Below are 15,551 nucleotides of genomic sequence, written 5' to 3' on the forward strand. Positions count from 1 at the left end.
CTACTTGTCTCCAGCACCATTTTCTGTTTTCTGTTGTTTCAATGCAGGTTCTCCTTGTCTGTTTCTTCTCTTTTTCTTTTTCCATGTCCAGCTGCACCATTTTTATCACCTTTATAATCACAATCACATTTCACTTTCTTGCCCTGAAACTGAACTTTTCCTTTACCCATCCTAGGCAGCTTTACTTCCCTTTATTTTTCCTTTAAATCTGAGACCTTTAGACTTCCATTTGTTTAGGGATTCCTGTTGATTTACTTTTTAAAATGCTTCTTGTTCCATGACTTCCTTTTGTACTTCCCAGGTCACTTCTTTGTTCCTTTAAGTTACCATTATTTGCTTTCTTCACTCTTTAATTAAATAGGATTACTCTAGGATGCCTGCGTGGCTCAGTGGTTAAGCATCTGCCTTTGGCTCAGGGCGTGATCCTGAAGTTCCAGGATCAGGTCCCACGTTGGGCTCCCTGCATGGAGCCTGCTTCTCCCTCTGCCTGTGTGTCTCTGCCTCTCTCTCTTTCTGTGTCTCTCATGAGTAAATAAGTAAAATATTTTAAAATAAATAAATAAATAGGATTACTCCCTCTTTTATTCCTCTAACAGTCTATCCATTTTATTTCACCATGATTTAAGAGAAAGACGTGCAGATCTTCTCTACAGGTCTGACCATCTAAGTTCCCTGAAAATTCCAGCCAAGCATCCAATCTTTTCTGCTAGGACATCCATTTCAGCATTTTCTGCTAACTTTTGTTTTTCTTCTTGTTCTTGTTTAGCATATCATTTAGCCTCCATTTCATTTTGCCTTCTTTCTTATTCCTCTTTTCCTCTTCTTTCTCCTCCATCTCCTCCACATCTTCCTCATCCTCTCCTTCCCCCTTCTTTTTCCTCTTCTTTTTTTTTTAAAAGATTTTATTTACGTATTTGAGAGAGAGCAAGAGCAAGAGAGATCACAGAGGGAGAAGGAGAAGGAGAAGCAGATTTGCCACTGAGTAGGGAGCCCAATGCAGGCTCAATCCGAGGACCCTGAGATCACATCCAGAACCAAACACAGATGCCTCACCGACCCAGCCGCCCAGACATCCCTTTCTCTTCTTCTGCTTCTGTTTCTTCTCCTTCTGAAGTATTCCTCCTTGAAAAATATCATCAGGTCCCTGTCTTCTGGCCAGGGGTCTCGACAAACCTCTTAGACTCAACACTAACAAATATAGCATATATTGATCCCTTAAATACTCTAAGCAATGTTCTTTCTATATGAATATTTAGTATTTGACCTTTATCTCTTACCATTCTTTTATATCAGTGAGTGTTGAATCCATTTGGAAGTTTTTAATAAAAACAGATTTTTTTTACACCATTTTTATACTCATCAGTCACTTCAGGGTGAGGTTTTCTTGGAGATCTGATCTTAGTTTAGCTTCATTTATTTCTTTGAGTCTTACCTTTGATTTGATCAATGCTTCTGCTATACATTAAAGTTACATGGTTAGATGGTTAGATAAATTTTATCATTATCTTTAAAGGTAACCAAATAGAAGGAGAGATAAAGAGCTTCCAAGATAGGCAGAAACTGAAAGAATATGTGACCACCAAACCAGTTCTGCAAGAAATATTAAGGGGGACTCTGTAAAAGAAAGAGGAAGTCCAAGGAAACAATCCACAAAAACAGGGACTGAATAGGCATTATGATGACACTAAATTCATATCTTTCGATAGTAACTCTGAATGTGAATGGGCTTAATGGTCCCAACAAAAGACGGAGGGTTTCAGACTGGATAAAAAAGCAAGACCCATCTATTTGCTGTCTACAAGAGACTCATTTTAGACCTTAGGACACCTACAGCCTGAAAATAAAAGGTTGGAGAACCATTTACCATTCAAATGGTCCTCAAAAGAAAGCAGGGGTAGTCATCCTCATATCAGATAAATTAAAGTTTATCCCAGACTGTAGTAAGAGATGAAGAGGGACACTATATCATACTTAAAGGATCTATCCAACAAGAGGACCTAACAATCATGAATATTTATGCCCTTAATGGGGAGCTGCCAAGTGTATCAATCAATTAATAACCAAAGTTAAGACATACTTGATAATAATACACTTGTACTGGGAGACTTCAACATGGCGCTTTCTGAAAATGACAGATCTTCTCAACACAACATCTCCAAAGAAACAAGAGCTTTAAATGATACACTGGACCAGATGGATTTCACAGATATTTACTGAACTTTGCATCTGAATGCAACTGAATACACATTCTTCTCAAGCGCACATGGAACTTTCTCCAGAACAGACCACATACTGGGTCACAAATCAGGTCTTAACCGATACCAAAGATTGAGATTATCCCCTGCATATTTTCAGACCATAATGCTTTGAAACTAGAACTCAATCACAAGAAGAAATTTGGAAGAAATTCAAACACATGGAGGTTAAAAGACCATCTGCTAAAAGATTAAAGGGTTAACCAGGAAATTAGAGAAGAATTAAAAAGATTCATGGAAACTAATGAGAATGAAGATACAACCATTCAAAATCTTTGGGATACAGCAAAAGCAGTCCTGAAAGGGAAATACATCGAAATACAAGCGTCCCTCAAAAAACTGGAAAGAACACAAATATAAAAGCTAACCTTGCACCTAAAGGAACTGGAGAAAGAACAGCAAATAAAATGTTCACCCAGCAGAAGAAAAGAGTTAATAAATATCTAAGCAGAACTCAATGAAATAGAGACCAGAAGAACTGTGGAACAGATCAACAAAACCAGGAGTTGGTTCTCTGAAAGAATTAATAAGATAGGGATCCCTGGGTGGCGCAGTGGTTTGGCGCCTGCCTTTGGCCCAGGGCGTGATCCTGGAGACCCGGGATCGAATCCCAAGTTGGGCTCCCAGTGCATGGAGCCTGCTTCTCCCTCTGCCTGTGTCTCTGCCTCTCTCTCTCTCTCTCTCTCTCTCTCTGTGACTATCATAAATAAATAAAAATTTTTTAAAAAAAGAATTAAGATAGATAAACCATTAGCCAGCCTTATTAAAAACAAAAGAGAACAGACTCAAATTAATAAAATCATGAATGAGAGAGGAGAGATCACCACCAATACCAAGGAAATACAAATGATTTTAAAAACTTATTATGAGCAGCTATATGCCAATAAATTAGGCAATCTAGAAGAAATGGACACATTTCTGGAAAACCACAAACTACCGAACCTGGAACAGGAAGAAATAGAAAATCTGAACAGGCCGATAACCAGGGAGGAAATTGAAGCAGTCATCAAAAACCTCCCAAGATACAAGAGTCCAGGGCCAGATGGCTTCCCAGGGAATTCTATCAAACGTTTAAAGAAGAAATCATACCTATTCTACTAAAGCTGTTTGGAAAGATAGAAAGAGATGGAGTACTTCCAAACTCATTCTATAAGGCATCACCTTAATTCCAAAACCAGACAAAGACCCCACCAAAAAGGAGAATTATAGGCCAATATCCCTGATGAACACAGATCTTTAAAGGTAACCAACCCTCGTCTAGTTTGATCTGTGCCTTTACAATTTTGTCAGGTGGCAAATTGAAGTCACCAAAATCATATTCAATTTGATGACAGTTTTGGCCTCCAGAGCAGCCATTTTTTTTATTATCACCATTTTAATCCATTGTGGCTATCTTTAAGGTCCCAGTCCACAGAGCCACAATCACTAATGGTAACAGCAGACTGCAATGTATTGACTTCCCAGCACTACCTGCTGGCCTAACGTACATAAAGATGAGGACCATTTTCTGTCCTTTTTCAACTGGTCAGCTTTTCATTATTGACTTGCACTAGTTCTTTAAATACTCTAGATACAAGTCCCTTATCAGATATATGATTTGCAGAAATGTTCTTCCATTTTGTGGATTACCTTTAGACTTTCTTCATGGTGCCCTTTGAATCTCCAAAGTTTTTAATTTGGGTAATGTCCAATATTCACTGCATACACTTATTAACTTTTAAAAATAAAGATAGGTTTTGTGCACACTGAGTGATATTCTGTGTGTCTGCAAGTCAGTAGTTGCATGTTACTTAAAATATGCTTTTTGGGGGAAAGAGGGAGATTTCTCAGCATGGCAATGCTTGTCATGCCACTATTCTTAACCAAAGAATACAGATACATTACTAAATTATATTTTACTACTTCAAACTGGTTAACTGTATTTTACTTTCTCTATGCATTGTAATTCATTTTAATTTGTAGAAGTTACAGATAATTACCTTCCAACTTTTACCAGGTTGAAAGATACCAAAAAAAAATGCTTAAAAATAGCTCTCCTATCATTTCTGTGCTTCCATTTCACATAATATAGGGATTTTACATGTGCCTAAGTCTTACGTGACCTGATTCTTGGACTCAGGAAATATTTTTTAATGGTATCTGGGCTTTTCATACTTTTCTGACATGCACTATTTGGGAGGGGTTATTTAATGATAATTTAATTATTATCCCCTATAATTATTTTCCACTAGTTTGTGTTTTCTAATAATATTTATTGGCTATTTTGGAAAACACCAAACAAGGGTAATGAGTATCTCATATTCCCAAGGACCATTCAGTAACTGAAGCCAAATTAGAACTTATCTATGAATACAAAATATCATCTAAAGTTGCTTTGAACATGGCTTCCCTTCAGTACTTGAGTATCTCTAAAACTAGTTGTTGGGGAGCCTGGGTGGCTCAGTTGGTTAAGTGTCTGCCTTCAGCTCAGACTGTTATCTTGGGGTCCTGGGATTGAGCCCCCATCAGGCTCCCTGCTTAGCAGGGAGTCTGCTTCTCCCTCTTCCTCTACCCCTTCCCCTGTTTGTGCACTCTCTCACTCTCACTGTCTCTCTTAAATAAATTAAATAAAATCTTTTTTAAAATAAATAAAACTAGTTGTTGAAGTGGATCTGAATTTCTGTCACTGTCATTATCCTAGTCTTTCCTAATTATTACAAATGAGCAAACCCTCTATTTGTAATTCTGTGCCTAAAAACTTGCCCTACCTACAATTTTCATGTCTTAGATATGAGATCATAGGAAACATGCCCACTCAAACCAACTTCAGAAAAGGAGGACCTATTATAAGAAATGTTAGTAATTACATGAGGCCTAAGGGACTAGAACTAGTAACTAGAAATCTCTCTCCCTCTCTCTCCCTCCCCCTCTCTCCCTCCCTCTTGCCACCCTTTTCTCACTCTTTCTCTCTTTTTTCCATCTTTTCCTATTCATCAGTACATGGGGACTCAACTTGGAAATCCAAAGAAGTTCAATCTCTACTTATACATCTGGTCCCATCCACCCTGGTCCCAATTACTTATAGCCAAAATAAGATTTTCTGGCCCTCTACTCTCTTTCCATCTTGCTGGGGCCCATTGAAATAGATTCCCAAAGAAAAGCTGAGCAAATTTTCTAAAAAGGTGTGAGTACAGATAAGAAATGACTAATATCTCTGGCACCTTTCATGAGCATTATCCAAGACCCCCAAAGAGATGGGTGGTCCCAGCTCCTAGGATTTAATTGAAAAAAAAATGTATCTGGAACATTCTGGCAATTTTCAAATGTTCTATGAATAAGATTTTGGAGAATGTTCTAAAACAGATCCAAGAAAAATAAGGTAAGGTACCAATAATACTGCCTCTGCCAAAAAGGTACATAATAAAAATATAGGATTTCAATTTAACTTCCTATATAAAAATAAAATGGACAAAAATACATGTGCCTATCAATACTGACCACATACACTCTCCTATGAGTATGAAGTGGATACAAAAAGGATAATAGGGAAAAGTTAAAGCAAAGATTAGTTCTGCCCATTCAAAGCAGAATCTAAGGCTTGATTTATGTTTATTTCATTATACTTCTCTTTCCTGAGTCAGGCAACACTTCACTGGTTGTTCTGATACTAACTAAGCCAAATAGATTCTTGTACCTAATTCATCAATGGACTCCTACAGAGTAGAGGACACATATAGATTAAAGACAATGGGCAAGACCTATCTTCATATCATAGTGACAAAATGGGCATTCCTTTAAAATGCCCCTGGTGATCCATAGTGATGGAAGACTGAAAAAGAGGAGCTTATGAAGTGCTGCAATAAAGAAAGGGCTTTCTAATGTGGGCTTCTTGAAAAACTCCACTGAGAATTAGAGTGAAATAGTCATACATTAGTTTTCCATGGTGAAATCATCAACAAAGTAATTTCTAACTCTACAATTTAGTCTGGTCCTTATTTCCTATATACTTTTCCAGGATTCTCAAAAGCCACAACTACTAAAAAGAAGGTCTTTATAGCCTCTTAAAATGTTAACAAATCCATCTAAATATTTGTCTCTCTGTCCTCCCAGAAAAACGAGATGGTGCGCTACACATGGAGGAATAAGGCTCACTGATTTCTTCAACTCAGATGAGCCAATTTTAGCTCCACAAAAGTTATTTATGACCTATACCTTAACCAAGTAACATCAGTGGATGGCACCACAAAATGCTCTGTTCTATTCATCTGGAGAGCATCATGACTTTACAAGATTTTATCTAGCTCGTGAGGAGCTTCTTAAAATATGTCTCTCTTGGGAACCCTGGGTGGCTCAGTGGTTTAGTGCCGCCTTCAGCCCAGGGTGTGATCCTGGAGTCTTGGGATCAAGTCCCACATCAGGCTCCCTGCATGGAGCCTGCTTCTCCCTCTGCCTCTGCCTCTCTCTCTCTCTGTGTGTGCCTCTCATGAATAAATAAAATCTTTAAAAATAAAAAAATTTTTTAGATGTCTCTCTCATTTATAGGGCTTTAAATTTCACAATATTTTTATTTATTTATTTTCAGTTTTATTGAAGTATAATTGACTTACAAATTGTAAGATATTTAGCGGGTACATCATGGTGCTTTGATATATGCATATGTCATGAAAGCACTCCCGCCCCATCTAGTTAATTGACATATGCATCACCTCCCATACTTAGCTGGTGGTTTTGGTTTTGTTTTAGGGCCTTTTTGTGTGTGAAAACATTTAAGTTCTACTGTCCTAGCACATTTCAATTATACAATACAGTGTTCTCAACTATGGTCACTGCATTTCACATTAGATCCTCAGACTTCATTCACCTTGCAACTGAAAGCTTGTAAATTTCACACTATTAACAAGCAAATTATTGAATATGTAATGTTTTCAAAGGTTCTAAGAGTAATATTGCCTAAAACTTGTGTCAACTTAATGTTCCGTTTGCTGCTAAAAAAAAAAGGAAATGGAGCATACATTAAATAAGTTTCAAATGATGTACAGATAATCTCTGCTTTTTTATAGTTTGCAGTTACAGCACTTCACTTTTACAAAAGACCTACATTGTACCTGTTTTCACTAATGGGAAATATGAAAAAGATATTATATTGTCTTTTGCAGACATTTTTTTTTTTTTAAATTTTTTATTTATTTATGATAGGCACACAGTGAGAGAGAGAGAAGCAGAGACACAGGCAGAGGGAGAAGCAGGCTCCATGCACCGGGAGCCCGACGTGGGATTCGATCCCGGGTCTCCAGGATCGCGCCCTGGGCCAAAGGCAGGCGCCAAACCGCTGCGCCACCCAGGGATGCATAAAATGGGCAAAAAGCAGGGACACCTTGGTGGCTCAGTGGTTGAACATGATCCTGGGTTCCTGGGATCTAGTCTCCCATCTGGCTCCCCGCAGGAAGCCTCCTTCTCCCTCTGCCTAGGTCTCTGCCTCTCTCTGTGTATTTTTCATGAATAAGTAAATAAAATCTTTTTTAAAAAGGAAAAAACAAAAATAGCACCCAATGTTTATTTTTTATGTATATTTTTTATTGGAGTTCAATTTGCCAACATATAGTATAACACCCAGTGCTCATCCCATCAGGTGACTCCCTCAGTGCCCGTCACCCAGTCACCCCATCCCCCCACCCACCTCCCCTTCCACCACCCCTTGTTCATTTCCCAGAGTTAGGAGTCTCTCATACGGGGAATATAAAAAATAGTGAAAGGGATTATAGGGGAAAATAAGTGAGAAAAATCAAAGAGGGTGACAAAACATGAGTGACTCAGTTTGTTTTGCAGCAAACCATTACAGAGGCAGTAGGCATCCTGAGCAGTGAGAGTGGCCTCACCAAGCTCCTTCCCCAGGACCTACAATCAGCATCTCAGCACAAAGTTGTCATAGCTTTGAACTGTGTCTATGAGCATCTATGCTTTATCCGGATTTATTTTGCACATCCCTTAGCAGGATCTATCCTAAGGTATCAGAAAAGCCTGAGAAGTTATTTTTTGGGTCTGGAATACTCAAACAGTTTTCCATATAAGTTAATGGCAATTGCTTCTTTACACCATTTTGGCCTATGGAAGTTCTCATAGAATCACTCTACTTTTGGATAGCAGGGGAAACCTGTACTGGAATTATTACTAGGTGTCATCACTGCCCATTAGAACTGGCCAATAATGTTATGAAAATGTTCCAATATCTTGCCTTCTTCTAATGAATTCTTGGTTATTAGCAAAACCCTTATTCACCCTACACATACAAAGCTGAGACATTCAGATCTGCTTAGACACAAGAAACTTCATTTATAAGAAGAGTTATACTTGAAATGCTACAAAACTGCATAGAAAATGGAGGGGCTAACTTCCACCTCTACCAACATGTTCATTTCATCTCTGTATCACCCATCTTACCAGTATATTATCCTACCAGTATAATGCCTGGAACATGATAACTATTCATTTATGGTTAAAGTGTTTAAAAATGAGTGAATACATTAATAAATCCAGAGAAAAGCATAAAATTTTATTATGTGGAGAATCAAGTTTACAGAAGTAGATGAATCCCTTGTTCCAGGCTGTTGAAGGAGGTGGCACTTTTGATTTAGGAAGAGTGGAGACCAGTGAAGCAAGTGCTTGATTTATAGTTGGATTGTGAGAAGTGTGATGGTGGGTAAAATGACATAGTCTATCTTCCCCTTAGGCTGTGGTAAAGGGAGAGTTGACTCTGGGGCTTTTTGGTGTTTTTTGTTTTTGTCTTCATTAACACAACATAATTTTCCATTTAGACATGCCATTTCATATATTTCCCCCATTTCACATTTCTTCCGGCAGTAGCCTGCTATATTACTAAAGCATTTTCTGGGTCGTGCTGTATCTGTGCACAGAAAACAACATTGAACACAGATTAGTTTCTGAGGCAGAATAGAAGTAGTATATGCTTCCCAAAAGCTTTAGCCTTCTGTGATTCCAAAGTGAATCTTATGCTGATAAGAAGAAACTAAGAGCCTCCTCTTTGAAAATCATCCCAAATTAAGGATATCAGAACCCCAGGCTCCTAGCCAATTTTTGGATGGCACCACAAAATGGGTCTGAGAACATTATAACTTACATGGGTCTGAGAACATTATAACTTACATGACAAAAACAAAGAGAGATCAATTCATGGTTATCAACCAAAACTATGTCTTGCCCCTGGACTCTGGCAAATCTGACTCTGTATTCCATGCTCTTAAGTCAGCACTCCCTCAGCCTTACCCTAGTCCAGTGTCCCCAAAGAGTACCAACTTGTCACCATGGCATTATTCAGAGCCAAGGTACCTTTTAAAAGTGTATCAGAGACAGGACTTTTTAAGTTAAGACAGAAATTGTTTCACACTCACTGATATGAACAGCAGAATCTCCCTTTGCCAAGACCTCATGGGTCTCAGCAATAAATATTGCTGAGAACTTCCCTTATTCAGTTTCTAGGTCTTCCTGACCATGCTCCTCCTGGCTCCTCTCTTTCTCTTTCTTTCTCTCTCTCTCTCCTTTACATCTCACATAAATATGTCACCCAGGGATCAAGCTCAACTCTGTATGTACCCATCTCCTTAGAGATCCAAACTGTCACCTATTCGGAGTATTGCATTGAAGTCCTAAATCACCTGTTTCCAATTCTTTATGTGTCCCCATACACAAATTTGGACAAGCTCATGAAACAAAAAGGGAAAACAAAGACATTTCCTCTCATGAAATTCAATCATGAAATTGGGTCATTATACTCAATTGACAGATGAGAAAACAGATTGAAAGGGAATAATTAAGGGAGCCCCTGGGTTGCTCAGTGGTTGAGCATCTGCCTTTGGCTCAGGATCTTGGGATCAAGTCCCACATCAGGCTCCCACTCTTTCCCTCTGCCTATGTCTCTGCCTCTCTCTGTGTGTCTCTCATGAATAAATAAATAAAATCTTTTTTTTTAAGTGAATGATTAGGGATGCCTGGATGGCTCACTCAAGTGAGCATCCAACTCTTGGTTTCAGTTCAGGTCGTGATCTCAAGGTCCTAGGCTGGAGCCCCATATTGGGCTCCACACTGAGTAGGGAGTCTTTTTAAGGATTCTCTCCTTAAAAAGGGAATGATTAGTTCAGTTCATACAATTAACCAGTGATCAAGATAGATTTTACCCTCGCATCTACATGTTTCCAAAGATTGTGCTGTTCTTGTTACTTGTAAAGGCTGAAAATGAGTTTGAATAGAAAAACAGATGGTGAGGTTCCTGAGTGAAAACTATGTTTAACTTATAAAGATAATTCTAGATGATGGTTCATGCCTACCTTTGGAGAGGACTTCTGAGAGTACAGCCCTGATGTCTTCTTACCTCTTACCTCCCCAAATGCTTTCTTCTAAGATACAGACTCAAGGAGAGTGGGTACTTTTGAAGATATTGGCAAGATACCGACAATCTTGAAGGCCCTGGTCCCACTCCTACAGACAATAGTAGCTCCTAGGATTTCATGGTACATTTGGACAAGTTACCTGTTGGTACCTCAAATTGAAGAATAATGAGAACCAGAAACAGCTTCATGCTTACAGATTTCCCAAGAGAAATAGGCAGCACAATTTCCTTATCCAGTGATCTCTTGATAGAAATCACAGAGTTTTTCAAGATGAGACACGAGTTTTCCGTGCTATGAGCATTCTGAGTTCTCATTTTAACCCACATGGATGGACAGTAAATCCAAGTCCACCCCACCTTCATTCCCATATATGGAGTTTACAATCACAGAATGTTCCATCACATCACACCTACTCTTCTTTATTCAGGATGAGAGCTCCCAGAAAGGAGGAATATTGATTTCTCCACTTGGGCCATCAGCCTAATTGGATCAAGACTGGTTGGTCATGTGTTCTGGTTTGTGTGAGTCAGTCCTAGTTTATTCCTCTTGTTTCAATGTCCCATCAAGCTAACACCACCTTTTACTCACAAAAGTTACCCATTTGGAAGATTAATTAAATCATGAACTAATCAAGGCAGACCTACATATCCAATAATAATTTTTTAATGTATGAAATTTCCGGAAAGTCATCTGGGAGTAAGATAGTTTTTAGGTTTGGCTAGGTAAATTGATATTATTTCAAAGTCTCCCATAAAGTCTTCCCCAGTACAGCTCAATTCTACAAATGAAGTCTTTCAAAAGATCATTTCTTTAGCACAGTGTCCAACTCATTATGAACTGGTCCCTGCTCACCTCTCTTAGGCATTTTACAGAACCACTTACGTTTCTGCCAAATTAGTGTAGGTACCTTAACCCAACTTGTTACTTCCATAACCTGTTTCTTTGCAAATTTAAATCATTTTTCAAATTTTTATCATGCTTTGCCAACCTGTCCAACAAATTTGCCCTGTTGAACTCCTAATTTTCCTTCAAAATTAAGTTCAATCATCTCCATATCTATGAAAGTTTCACTTGACCCAACTAAATAGAGCTAAAAACACCCTTCTTTGTACCAACACTGTATCTTGTCCATATTTTTGTTGGCAGTCACAATATGTCATGTTCCAATTATTTGTTCATCTGTAATAATCTATGAGTCCCTCAAAGGGAGGCCACTGGCTTCACTCAATTTGGAGTCCTTAATGCACAGTACAAAACTCACACTACATCTTCAGTATGTAATTATATAATGAATGATTGTAAAGTACCAAATAAATTATTATTCCATAAAATACTCCAAGGCAGTAATAAAGTTAATTAAGACATTTCCTAAAGAATTCTGTTTACTATGTTTTACAATTTCTGGACACCAGAACTTTGAAGTTACAGTAATTAGGGCCCACCCAAGTATGTTTCTGAGACAGTACCTGGAAGAATTTTGGAACGTGTGAGGGCTGAATAAATATTTGTTGATGACGATTAAACTTGTATCAGAACATAGGGTTCAGGTTAGGGCTAGGGTTACTAATGTTTTGTGTATAGCTTATTATGTTTGTCAATAACTAGAGTGAATTAAATTTGTCAAGGAGGAGGAAGTGTCAAATGCTACTGATATGTCAAGATATGGACTGAGAATCGATCAATAGCCCCACCAGATTTGCACTAGCCCTGCCAGTATCTCATTTGGGCTCAGCTCCATGATCTCTTACATGCACCTACTAGATGACAAACACATTTTGTACACATTACTTACTTCAAGCCTTACAAGAACATTTTGAAGTACGAAGCTAATACCTCTTTCAAAAAGGAAAACTACAACTTAGGGAATTGGTAATATGCCCAATGTCATATAGCTAGTAAGGAATGAGCTAGGATCAACCCACATCTGCATAAAAACAAAGGCCTTAGCCATTGTGCTAACCTGCCTCTTCAATTGCCTCCTTTGGGTCAATCTTTGGGAGACAAAGACAAAATATCCAAATATAAGATGTTGCTTTTATCACAAAATTTATTGTCATGTGTTTGGCTGGACATCCTCCTCCCACTCACCTCCTTATATCCTACTTACCACTCAGCAGCCTATGTTTAGAGAATTCATATTTCTGATTTCCACAGGTGACATTGTTACATCCAGGAAGTAATATTATTTGTCTGCTTTAATAGATTCCTAAGCCTGTTTGTCAAGTCCTTAATATCAGAGAGACTTTCTGCAATCTTTGTGGGGCATAAGAAGCACACAGTCTCCTCATTTTCAAAGCCCTTTGTGGCTAAGTAATAGACTTCCCCTTGAGTAGGCTGGGGTGAAGAATTAAATGCTGCACTTTAGTCATGGTCATTAAAAAAAAAAAATCACCCATCAACATTTGTTACTGCACCTCCCACTGTGACGCATAGTTGTACAAATTGGTTTTTAGCAGTGATCTTTAAATGTGCTTCATTTCTTAGAAATATTCTCTGAATTCTACTTAAGATGTTATCTTCTCAAACTGTTGAATAAGCTGAATCCAGGCAAGAAATAGGAAGACTAATTCCCTCTTATAAAGTCTGGAGGAGTCAAGCAAGATTCTTTTGTTGTCCTTTGTTTAGGGATGTGAGGAAGTTGAATTAACATTTCATGCTAGAAAAATTAGACACATAGGTAAGCAAAAAGAAAATAGACCACCCATAATCTTACCACTGTTAATATTCTAGTGTTTAGCCTTCTATATATTTCACTCCAAAAGTAATTTGACAACTGTATAAGAAGTAAGATGAAACAAAGTAAGCTTGCTTGCTTTTCAGTCACTCAGTTTAAAATAAAGTTGCTAGTCAACATTCCCTGAGCACACACATACTAATACACATACAAAGTCTACATTCACCCATCCAATTCAAGAAACATGCCTATTGGCAAAACAGACATGACCCAAAAAAGAGAAACTACATTCAACTACCTTTAATAATCTACCATTATGCCTAAATATATGTCACCAGAGAGTTTCAGGAAAATAAACAATATAAAAGAAGAAATTAAATTAACAATAAGGATAAATGACCTCAAAGGAAATAAAGCTAATAATGAGGACAGAAGAGAATTATTAAAAATCATAAGAGTGAGAGATTTGACTACATAAAACGTATAACATCTTCATAACAAAATATATGCAGGAGAAGTTTCAAGGGGGTATAAGAGAAAGATAATCAGAGTAGAATAAAATTCATCACTGTATGATATACCATAAAAGGATTAATATCCATAACATATAAGGAATGTTTAAAAATCAATAACAAAATGACAAATGAAAATGGGCAAACAATATCATAGAAACAAAACATGTATGCATCTCTTGCAGAAGATTGATATAAATTTAGAAGTATAATATTCATTTTAAGAAAATCTGCTTTTAATTTATAAACTGTCTCACAAAATAAATTTACTAAGATAATACTGAGGGACCCAACTGAGGTTGCAATTCGCTGTATATTACTGTTCCTTCTCATTCCACTGTACTCTTGAGACCTAAGTACACTAGGAATGTGTCATATTTTATGAAATGTACATTTGGACCTTTTACGTGTGTGTTTGGACAATAATTGTAAAACACTACACAAAAAGTATACAAATGTCTCATGTGATAATTAGTATTGGCTCATAAACTGTATTTGCTTAAATACTAAAGATGTAAGTGCTTTAAGTAGCTTTAAATATGCCATTTAACTATTGTCCTCCTTTTTCCCCCAGAGCAACTAAAAGATTAAAGTATTTGAAGTAAACGATGTCATGGTTTTATCATCTTGCTGCAGAGTGTTTCAGATCATTTTATAAAATCAAAATGAATCTGAAGTTTTATTTGGTTTTGTTATTTTTTGATATTTAAATAATACTATGAAAGGTAGATCTAAAATAGAAGAGATACCACCTGCGGATTTGATGCAGCATTCTATAACATGCCAAAATGAAGATTTTCTCCAGGTAAGGTGTATATCTGTGTGTAAGCCTACCCATGTCTGCCTGATCCTTCCAGTCTTTCATTGATGAAAATTGTCAGGTCAGAGGAATACAAGATAAAAGAAAAATATCATATGTTAGTAATGATAAATAAATGATAATCTATAATTACGGAAACTGTTTTCATCAGAATGGCCTTCAAAACAGACCAGATCTCTAGTAATAATTAAGGACTGAAAAACTTAAAGTGATTCTTTTTTTTTTAAGTTCAAAGAGTATTAGATGGCTCGGATTGACTCTGATTCTGGTAGGACTTGAAGAGAAAGTCACATGCAGGTCCATGATGATTAGGCAGCACCCAGGGATGGATGGCCCAAATATCCTTTTATTTTGAATTCTAGTTAAAGAAAACATGAAGAAACTCAATCTGTCAATCAACCGGTGACATGCCAGATACCTTCATGTTTCATATTCTATATATCTAAACTCAAGTTACCTCAACTAAATATTTCTCTTCTCCTCCCTCAATAATAGAAAATTGATGATAGTAAAAAGTTGTACAGATTTTCTTCAACTTATGATGAAGTTATATCCTGATAAACCCATTGTAAGCTGAAAATATCATAAATCAAAAATGCATTTGATACACCCAAACTACTAACATCATAGCTTAGCCTAGCTGACTTTAAATGTGCTCAGAACACCTATATCAACCTGCAGTTGGACAAATCATCTAACCCAAAGTCTATTTTATAATAAAGCATTGGATATCTCACATAGTTTGTTGAATACTGTACTGAAAGTGAAAAACAGAATGGTTGTAAGTGTATCAGTTGTTTCCCTTCATGGTCACATAGCTAACTGGTAGCTACAGCTCACTGCCACGACCCAGTATCAAGAGAGAGCATCATACTACATATCATTAGCCTTGGTTAAGATCACAATTCA

The 15,551-nt window shown here is 37.3% G+C and overlaps 1 protein-coding gene and 1 pseudogene across 1 annotated transcript; both read right to left on the reverse strand.

Annotated features, from left to right (window-relative positions):
- LOC121477850 lies at positions 1-3,759 on the reverse strand (annotated as a pseudogene).
- A 5,140-nt stretch (positions 3,760-8,899) lies between these two features.
- On the reverse strand, positions 8,900-10,824 carry DEFB128 (defensin beta 128). Its single transcript, XM_041732381.1, has 2 exons — positions 10,776-10,824; positions 8,900-9,135 (listed from the first exon to the last, which is right to left on the reverse strand). The coding sequence occupies exons 1-2, from the start codon at positions 10,822-10,824 to the stop codon at positions 8,900-8,902; spliced, it is 285 nt and encodes a 94-aa protein (XP_041588315.1).
- Between the last annotated feature and the right edge of the window lie 4,727 nt (positions 10,825-15,551).

Source organism: Vulpes lagopus, chromosome 18 (assembly GCF_018345385.1).
Source record: "Vulpes lagopus strain Blue_001 chromosome 18, ASM1834538v1, whole genome shotgun sequence".
Classification (NCBI taxonomy): domain Eukaryota; kingdom Metazoa; phylum Chordata; class Mammalia; order Carnivora; family Canidae; genus Vulpes; species Vulpes lagopus.